The following is a 10,500-nucleotide window of genomic DNA, read 5'->3' as shown; positions in this document are numbered from 1 at the left end:
ACTTGTGTTATGGTTTTACACCCCCTGCTATTACGTGGATAAAGTGACTTGTCCAACAGAACACAGAGGGTGTTCTTTAATGGAAGCCTCTCAAATATAATACAGATAGAATTAGGAATTCCCCAGGGTAGCTGTTTGGGCCCCTTGCTTTTTAAATTTTTTACTAACGACATGCCACTGACTATGAGTAAAGTCAGAGTGTCTATGTAACACTATACTGTACCTGTCAGCTACTAAAGTGACTGAAATGACTGCAACACTCAACAAAGAGCTGCAGTTAGTTTCAGAGTGGGTGGCAAGGAATAACGTGTCCCTTAATATTTCTAAAACTAAAAGCATTGTATTTGGAACAAACACTCATTAAACCCTAAACCTCAACTTGTAATAAATAATGTATAAGTTGAGCAAGTTGAGATTACTTAACCGCTTGGAGTAACCCAAGATTGTAAACTGTCATGGTCAAAACATATTGATGCAGTAGCTAAGATGGGGAGAAGTCTGTCTAAAATAAAGAAGTGCTCTGCCTTAACACTATCAACAAGGCAGGTCCTACAGGCCCTAGTTTTGTTGCACCTTGACTACTGTTGTGTGATCAGGTGCTACAAAAAAAGGACTTAGGAAAATTGTAATTGTCTCAGAACAGGGCAGCACGACTGGCCCTTGGACGTACACAGTGAGCTAATATTAATAATATGCATGTCAATCTCTCCTGGCTGAAAGTGGAAGAGAGATTGACTTCATCACTACTTCTGTTTATGAGAGGCATGTCTCGCAGCAAAAGGTGGCGCTACAAAGTATTAAGTAACTTAAGGGGGCTGAATAATTTTGCACGCCCAATTTTCCAGTTTTTGATTTGTTAAAAAAGTTTGAAATATCCAATAAATGTCGTTCCATTTCATGATTGTGTCCCACTTGTTGTTGATTCGTCACAACAAAATACAGTTTTATATCTTTATGTTTGAAGCCTGAAATGTGGCAAAAGGTCGCAAAGTTCAAGGGGGCCGAATACTTTCGCAAGGCACTGTATCTACCCATGGAGGTCTGGATTTGGAGTCACACTCAAAATTAAAATGCAAAACCACACTACAGGCTGATCCAACTTTGATGTAATGTCCTTAAAACAAGTCAAAATGAGGCCCAGTAGTGTGTGTGGCCTCCACGTGCTTGTATGACCTCCCTACAATGCCTGGGCATGCTCCTGGACAGTCTGTGGTGCAACGTGGCGTTGGTGGATGGAGCGAGACATGATGTCCCAGATGTGCTCAATTGGATTCAGGTCTGGGGAACCAGTCCATAGCATATATGCCTTCCTCTTGCAGGAACTGCTGACACACTCCAGCCACATGAGGTCTAGCATTGTCTTGCATTAGGAGGAATCCAGGGCCAACCGCACCAGCATATGGTCTCACAAGGGGTCTGAGGATCTCTTCTCGGTACCTAATGGCAGTCAGGCTACCTCTGGCGAGCACATGGAGGGCTGTGCGGCCCCCCAAAGAAATGCCACCCCACACCATGACTGACCCACCGCCAAACCGGTCATGCTGGAGGATGTTGCAGGCAGCAGAACGTTCTCCACGGCGTCTCCAGGCTGTCACGTCTGTCACATGTGCTCAGTGTGAACCTGCTTTCATCTGTGAAGAGCACAGGGCGCCAGTGGCGAATTTGCCAATCTTGGTGTTCTCTGGCAAATGCCAAACGTCCTGCACGTGTTGGGCTGTAAGCACAACCCCCACCTGTGGACGTCGGGCCCTCATACCACCCTCATGGAGTCTGTTTCTGACGGTTTGAGCAGACACATGCACATTTGTGGCCTGCTGGAGGTCATTTTGCAGGGCTCTGGCAGTGCTCCTCCTGCTCCTCCTTGCACAAAGGCGGAGGTAGCGGTCCTGCTGCTGGGTTGTTGCCCTCCTACGGCCTCCTCCACGTCTCCTGATGTACTGGCCTGTCTCCTGGTAGCGCCTCCATGCTCTGGACACTACGCTGACAGACACAGCAAACCTTGCCACAGCTCGCATTGATGTGCCATCCTGGATGAGCTGCACTACCTGAGCCACTTGTGTGGGTTGTAGACTCCGTCTCATGCTACCACTAGAGTGAAAGCACCGCCAGCATTCAAAAGTGACCAAAACATCAGCCAGGAAGCATAGGAACTCAGAAGTGGTCTGTGGTCACCACCTGCAGAACCACTCCTTTATTGGGGGTGTCTTGCTAAATGCCTATAATTTCCACCTGTTGTCTATTCCATTTGCACAACAGCATGTGAAATTTGTCAATCAGTGTTGCTTCCTAAGTAGATAGTTTGATTTCACAGAAGTGTGATTGACTTGGAGTTACATTGTGTTGTTGAAGTGTTCCCTTTACTTTTTTGAGCAGCGTATAAATACAAACATACACAAATGTTTATTAATAAATATCATGAATTTGGCATATTATTTATTGGGACAAATCTCCAAACTTGCTGTGTGGCACTGCCAGAGGATCAACATATCTGTGGCTCTCCATGTTAAACACTGACTTTGAGATAAAATTGTGTTGATTAAATTGCAAATACAACAATAAAATTGTTAGCTACATATTTATCCATTTACAGTGTAATCATGTCAAATTTTTGCCATTTTCTCATGTAGGACATTTGGTGGAATTTGCAGAAAATGAAACACTACTCTGTTGTAGTTCTCTGTAGGTTCTGAGCATTCTGCTGCCTCCTGTTCTTTGTCTTCGCTATAGAGAGAAAGAGAGCGAGAGAGAGTTTACGTCACATGCAAAGTTACACATTTTCAGTTTTATTCTTGGTTTCTCTTGTTGGGATCACTCACCAAATTCCATCTTCAGCATGATCTTCATGCCTATACCCATGGCCAGGATCAGCACCACAGCAGACACACCACAGATCACTATGACCAACATCGTCACGTCTGACACACATGGAGACAGCAGAGGGACAGACATCCCCAGGAATTGGTAGGAAATAAAAACACTTTTCACACAATAGGCTCATTTGCAGAGTAGTAAGACAAAGCAATATCTTGACAGATCCAAATCCAATCATAAATGTAAACATTGTAAATAGTCAAGTCTCAAATATGATTGGCGAATATGTCTACCTTCAACTTCAATCTCCTTTGGTTCTGAGGTGAAGTTGCCACAGGGACTCTGGATGGTGCAGGCATATTTCTCCTTGCCAGAGGTATCTATACCAACCTTCTTCACGGTGAGCATGCTACTGTTCTTGCCCTTCAGGTGGACGCCATCCATCAGCCAGACAAAGACCAGCGGGCTTTTTGGTTCCACCGGCAGGTTATGGGAACACTCAATGTCGAGGTTATCACCCTCCTGCACTTTGAACCCAGAACTGGTGTTGAGTAACACTTTAAAATCTGTTGGGTTAAAGAGAGGTTAAGAACGGGTTAAAAAGTGTTGTCATAGTTAGGGTCAAGAGTTGTGATTTTTTGGGTTGACACACACACACACACACACATTACCTTTTGAGCAGTACTGTTGAACTGAAAGAGGCAAATAAGAAAAAAGAGAATATTAGAGTCCCTGCCTCTGGTGTACAATATATCTTCATCTCCTCCTCAATGTTATCTCAGAAATATAATGTCAGAGAGCCATGTAAACACTGCGTGTAAAACCATTTCCATGACAGACTGACAAGGTGAATCCAAGTGAAAGCAATGATGCCTTATTGATGTCACATTTTAAATCCACTTCAATCAGTGTAGATCAGGCGTGGGCAATTCCAGTCATCGAGGGCCTGATTGGTGTCATAGTTTTGCCCCAGCCCCAGCTAACACACCTGACTCCCATAATCACCTAATCAAACTGATCTTCAGTTTAGAATGCAATTTAATTCATCAGCTGTGTTTGCTAGGGACGGAGAAAAAATGTGACACCAATCAAGCCCTCGTGGACAGGAGTTGCCCACCCCTGGTGTAGATGAAGGGGAGGAGACAGGTTAAAGAAGGATTTTTAAGCCTTGAGACAGATTGGGTGCGAGTGCCATTCAGAGGGTGAATGGACAAGACAAAATATTTAAGTACCTTTCAATGGGGTATAGTAGTTGTTGTTGCCAGGTAAAAATATTCTTAGTGTGTAATAGTTCCCAATCTTTCTGATTGTGACGTCATGTTGTATAATTCTTACAGCACATGCTTGCATTTGTGTGGATGGCTGAGCTCGTGTAGATGTCTCTCTCACACACTCTCCCTCAACCTTAAAGCTGTTCTTTGGGCATGTGCATTTCTACATCTGCAAATTCGGACTCGCGAGTCAAATTGCTGAGTTGGTTTGAGGAGATTGTTGCGATCGCAAAGACATGGCTCTGCTTTTTCTATTGACAGTGCATACAGTAAAGTTGTTCAAGACGGCTCTCTCAAAACAGGACCTGGGAACATCTGCTGATCTATCTACTAGGTTAGTGCTTATGTTCTATCTTTCAAAGTCACACGTGATCGATCATAAGCTGACATTACTTCTCCTTCGCTAGCGAACCAATTCAATCTTATTGGGGAACCTCATTCCTCTCCATACGTGTGACCCGATTCAGGAAACTAGGCTTATGTCCCTGGTCACAACTTCACAACTTTAAAATCAAAATGCATGTTTTGGCAGAAATGCCTTCTCGAACATGAACTTTCATGCGCCTTAATAATGTGTATGCCATCTGTAAATACAAATAAAATTGTTTAAATTACAAGCCTTGTAAAAAGCAGAGACACGGAGCTACAAAATGGTAGATCATACGCTGCATTTGACGAACAGTGGGAAAGTTATTCTGCTTTGAAAGTTGATAAACTTGTAACCTCACTTGAGAAAGTGGCCTTTGAATGTTTTAGTACCTAGTGGAGGGTTTTTCTTTGTCTACATCCGTACAGCAACGTTCACACCCGCTTTAGCCCCACCTATCTCTTTAAGGGATGATCCGAGCGTTCTGTACTAACAGCAGTAGTCAAGCACCCAAGCTAACTGGTTAACTTGCTAGCTACTTCCAGACACAAAAGAGAGAACAGCTCACTGACCATAACTCACCCTAGCAAAGCTGGTTAGGCTGTTTGTATGTTATCCAGAGCATTGGTGACTGCAACTGTGCTGTCAGATTGTCCATTCATAAATTCAGAGCGTTTTGCTCTCAGAGCGTACAGAGCGCACACTGCACTGGACTCTCTGGCAGATGAGTGGGTTGATCCGAGTGAGACACAAATGAGAACACCCCACTCACTCTGACCATTTTACTCGTCCTAGCAGAGCTGGTTATCCAGAGCGTTGGTGACTGTGCAGCTGGCAACAATTTAATTATGCTTTTTTGCTGACAGTTACTTAGGCCATATTTAACGGGTGTTGAGCGTTCATAAATTCGTTATTCTGCGCTCTCGCACACACAGACGAGTTCTCTGAAATCGGAGAAGATGGCCAGATTGAATTTACGAACACACCCAAAATGGTTACTTGCATAGTTGAGTCTTTAAGACATCTAGCTAGCTAAACAACGAACCATAATCCCAACTCATGACGTTACTACCCTACAAGAATCTGCAGGTAGCTAACCAACCACCACCAACTAGCAAAGCAAATGGCTCTGTGATACGAATAAGATCATACACGTAACGTTAGCTAGCAAGCCAGCCAGCTAACGTTAGCTAGCTAGCTTACAGTACACTAACTGAAAACGATTGTCAAAATTAGAAATGTAACATTTGAAAACGTAGCTAGCCAGACTACTTTACCAGTGCTCTGAAATCGGAGTAGATGGCCAGAGCGAGTTTACCAGCTGACAACAGCTGTTGCAGTGGCATTCTATTGAAATGTAATATTTTGTTAAGACATTTGCTAGCTCAACAATGAACCATAACCCCAACTCATGGCGTTACTACCCTGGATGAATCTTCAGGTAGCTAACCAACCAGGTTCAATGTTAGCTAGCTAACATTAGGCTGTAACTAGCAAAGCAAACGGCTCTGAGATCATACAGCCAGCTAACGTTAGGTAGCTAACAGTACACTTAGTTTGAAGATGTAATCTGGAGACAGGTGTTTTCTCCATCTCCTTAGCTATCGTCCTGGAATTCCACTGATTTCAGAACTCGGTCCTCCAGAAAGTGGAGAGCAACACTTATGCAGTTTCACTACACAATAAAAAGTTTAAAGCCGCATTAGACAGGATTACCTAGACAGACTGCCCAGCTCAAATAGACCGAAGAAGCGTGCTATATGGCAGACCAATCCAAACTCATCTCTCGGCTTGTCCAGCCCACTCATTATCTCAGTCAATCATGGCTAGTGGGAAGGTTGCTGTTTTTTTCTGTGGCTAAACCAACTAGGCTCTTAATCTAACAATTGTATTTGTATTTAGAGATGGCACACATTTGTTATTAAGGCACATGGAAGTTCATTTTCCAGAAGGCATTTCTGCCAAAAAAAACACATTTTAGATTTTTTTAAAGGTAACTTTCAACCGGCTCTCCTGTGAAGTAGTGACCAGCGACATACACCTAGTTTCGTGAAACGAGTTTGCAAAAGTTGCCGGGTACAAGTATAAAGGGATGCATAACAAAATGTATTTTATTGCAGCAATGTCTTCAGGAACGTCTGAGATCTGAGTGAATGGACAGTTGTGACCTATAATAATGGCGCCAGACAATTTGAGTGTTTGTCTGCTCTGTAAATAAACGCATAATTTAAATACACAACCTGTGTGTTCCAACTTCTGAACCAAGGGTCTGAATAAAGATGTTCAACTCCATCATATTGTTGCTGATGTATTACAGATGGCAGAACTGGAGGTTTACAGCATTCGGGTGGAGACACAGGAACTCCATCAGTCAGCATGGTGGTGGAGGCACAGGAACTTGCCTGAAGAAATTATTCTGATTGTCTTGATGAGTTTCTAAACTACCATTTGCTTACAATTAACATGACTAACAGTACCCTTCCACGTAAATATTAACACTCCACAGAGCTGGGCTTTACAGAAGTGGCCAGAAAAAAAACATTGCTTAGAGACAAAAAATAAGCAAACACGTTTTTTGTTCGCCAAAAGGCATGTGGGAGACTCCCCAAACATATGGAAGAAGGTACTCTGGTCATATGAGACTAAAATTGAGCTTTTTGGCCATCAAGGAAAGCGCTATGTCTGGCGCAAACCCAACACCTCATCACGCTGAGAACACCATCCCCACAATGAAGCATGGTGGTGGCAGCATCATGCTATGGGTATGTTTTTCATTGGCAGGGACTGGGAAACTGGTCAGAATTGAAGAAATTATGGATGGTGCTAAATACAGGGAAATCCTTGAGGGAAACCTGTTTCAGTCTTCGAGATTTGAGACTAGGACGGAGGTTCACCTTCCAGCAGGACAATGCCCCTAAGCATACTGCTAAAGCAACACTCGAGTGGTTTAAGGGGAAACATTTAAATGTCATAGTCAAAGCCCAGACATCAATCCAATTGAGAATCTGTGGTATGACTTAAAGATTGCTGTACAGCAGGGGAGCCCATCCGACTTGAAGGAGCTGGAGCAGTTTAGCCTTGAAGAATGGGCAAAAATCCCAGTGGCTAGATGTGCCATGCTTATAGAGACATACCAAGAGACTTGAAGTTGTAATTTCGGCAAAAGGTGGCTCTACAAAGTATTGACCTTGGGACTTTGGTAAGTATTGTCTTTTATTTCTTGTTTTATTTTAATTCCAGGTTGTAAGGCAACAAAATAGGAAAAATGCCAAGTGTGGTGAATACTTTTGCAAGCCACTACGTGTGTATGTATATATGTGTAGTTGATGCCATGACACAATCACTCATATTCCACTAACATTTCAAACAACCACCATATAAAAATTGATAACTCAACTATCCATTGGCAGTAGGGCGTATATGAAATGAATACTTACTAGTAGCATTGAAGCATTGGGTAGTGTCTGAGCACAGGATGTCACAGATGGCTGAGGGAGTTGGATGGAGAGGAAGAAAGCTTTGAATATAGATTTTGTCTGAGTTTCAAGAAAGATCAAGTTAACACAGAAATACAACAAGCTAAAATACTGTAATGGTCTAATGTAAAAGTCTGAAGGTCAGGGGAAGGAGAAGGTTTGCAAGCTACCGGTAATTTAACAGTTACCGGAACATTCAGTAATTTAGGTCATTAACATGTAATTTATGGCAATCTATTCAAATTTATGTAATTTATACTTGAATACGTTTAAAAAATGTTAATAAATATATATATATATATATATATATATATATATATATATACAAATATATATATATATATATATTTAAAAAAAATATATAATTGCATAACAAAAAATATAATTTTTTTATATATATATATATATATATATATATATATATATATATATATATATATATATATATATATAGAGGATTTATTTTTATATATGTGTCCATATTGTCCATGAGTTTCTAGTGGATAGAGCATATGGTTCAAGACAAAAGCCTAATTAAATGAAAATAATGCATTGTTGATAAGATGCTTTTTTCATTAACTCTTCGACCTATTGACTTTTCACAACTGCCACCAATTTAGCACATGAACATTTACTCCAAAGACATATTGACATAGAGAAATACATTAAAAAAAGGATGTTCATGCTGAAACCCTTTATCAAACACCAATGGTATTCACTAAGTTGATGGTTTATATTTAGGATAAGGTTTTATAGTTTTGTCATTCTATTTCTTATTTTAAAATGATCTAATTTGATTATCTTATATCACATGGAAAATAAGGCCACACAGAGGGCCAGAAATAATTACAGAAACCTGTCAGTTTAATGGTAAACTTAGTTACCAGTAATATGCCCTCCCTTTGCAACCCTAGGATGGAGTAATGAGGTGGAATGGTTACCATTGTCTGGTAATCCCGCAGCAGATATTCCAGGTGAGTGGGTTAAGTTGCACTTTAGACACATCAAGGGAACACAGGTAGAACAGACACTACCTACGGAGAAATATATTGAGAAGGTTGAGGCGGAGAGAGGGAAAGGGAGGGAAGAATGACAGCAGGGATAAAGGGAAAGAGAGAGGTGTGTGTGTATAGAGGATTGGGTCACAGGAGACAGAGAAGGGCAAAAAGTGAAGGCTTCAACAGTAACTAACATAAATTAAATAAACATAAATCCAGAATATTCACGAGGTAATATCAAACTGGATTTTTTTAAAAGGGAAATGGGATTGTTCCTTACTGATCATGAGAAGGCAAGCAAGTGAATACAAGCCTGTCCCTGTCCTCGCCTTCATTGGTACCATCTGACAAAGATGAGATGTCATTCAGTTTCTATTCATTCAAAAATTCATCAAAATAGAAATGGGTTCAAATGTAAATGAAACCCACTAACAATATTTAATTCAGGACATTCTCAATGTCAAAAACCTAGAAATGTTACTAAAAACTTTAAAAATAAAACCTGTTGATAGGATTATTAAATACATTAGCCTACATCATTACATTGAATAAAATATTTTACCTCTTGTGCTGGATCTCTGGTCATGCACGGAGTTCCCTGGACGAGGAATGAGTGAGCATCTCTACAGAAAGTTATTGTACACTGTGGCTGATATAAACACTGATATGAATGCAAATCACCTCACCACCCACAGCCCACTGCTACCAGACAGTAACACAAGCAATATACAGATAATACCGGAACATATTTGTGCCCTGCTTGGCACCTGGAGTTTGATGTTCATGAAAAGGAGTGATAAGACTGTCGGTGGTGCTATTGGACTGTTTTACATGATTCAGAACACATTTAGTAAGTCTCCTTGCCCGAGGAGCAGGTCTTTAGTTTCTGTAGCATGAGGCAGTTTGATGGACCCGCTAGACAGGACTCTAGTCTATCGCATGGCCTTACCTTCAATCTAGCGCCTTATGTGGAGTGCCAAGCAGAGACGCATCGGGTTCCATTTTTACACCCTTTGGTATGATTCAGCAGGGGATTGAACTCCCAACCTTGTGGTTAGAGTGTCCCCCCTAAGGCCACCGAGTTGGTTAGAACAAAATGCCAGCGGTCAAACCTGGACATGGCTATAATATTTCATATTTTGGCATCATGTCTGCCTCCAACACATATTTGCACATGCATACACACTATAACGCATGAAGACTGATGTCAATGCACCTCTTATCAGAATTAATTGCTGACTTTATAGTTGAACCATGCAAATTGTGTGTTGACTTCCAAAGGATCAGGAGCCCTTTTCACAGACAGCACATTTCAAACAAATTATGAGCAGTACAGTACAAAAGTACACTGCATCATGGGACATGAAGTTCAACTCTCCTCACTACCTGTCAGTCTGGCTCTAAAGCCATAAAGGTCTGTTCTCTGGACTTCAGATTCACTTCCTCTGTGGCCACCAGAGAGTGCTGTTGATCAAACAAATACAGTTACCCATCACATTTCTCCCTGTTTTGGTTTCTTTTACCATTTAAAACTTGCAGTGATTTGCCGTCATTTATTCAGGCCTGCCTAACTGAGG

The 10,500-nt window shown here is 41.4% G+C and overlaps 1 protein-coding gene across 1 annotated transcript; it reads right to left on the bottom strand.

Moving 5' to 3' along the window:
* Positions 1 to 2,399: 2,399 nt before the first annotated feature.
* On the bottom strand, positions 2,400 to 9,551 carry LOC110504822 (uncharacterized). Its single transcript, XM_021583649.3, has 8 exons — positions 9,486 to 9,551; positions 9,204 to 9,267; positions 8,867 to 8,959; positions 7,887 to 7,937; positions 3,483 to 3,503; positions 3,105 to 3,377; positions 2,817 to 2,915; positions 2,400 to 2,721 (listed from the first exon to the last, which is right to left on the bottom strand). The coding sequence occupies exons 1-8, from the start codon at positions 9,507 to 9,509 to the stop codon at positions 2,660 to 2,662; spliced, it is 687 nt and encodes a 228-aa protein (XP_021439324.3). The 5' UTR covers positions 9,510 to 9,551; the 3' UTR covers positions 2,400 to 2,659.
* Between the last annotated feature and the right edge of the window lie 949 nt (positions 9,552 to 10,500).

The sequence above is a fragment of the Oncorhynchus mykiss genome, chromosome 25, assembly GCF_057628025.1.
Source record: "Oncorhynchus mykiss isolate SJ-2025 chromosome 25, ASM5762802v1, whole genome shotgun sequence".
NCBI lineage: Eukaryota > Metazoa > Chordata > Actinopteri > Salmoniformes > Salmonidae > Oncorhynchus > Oncorhynchus mykiss.
The sequence above is the reverse complement of the archived record's forward strand: the minus strand, read 5'-3'. Positions and strand labels throughout refer to the sequence as shown.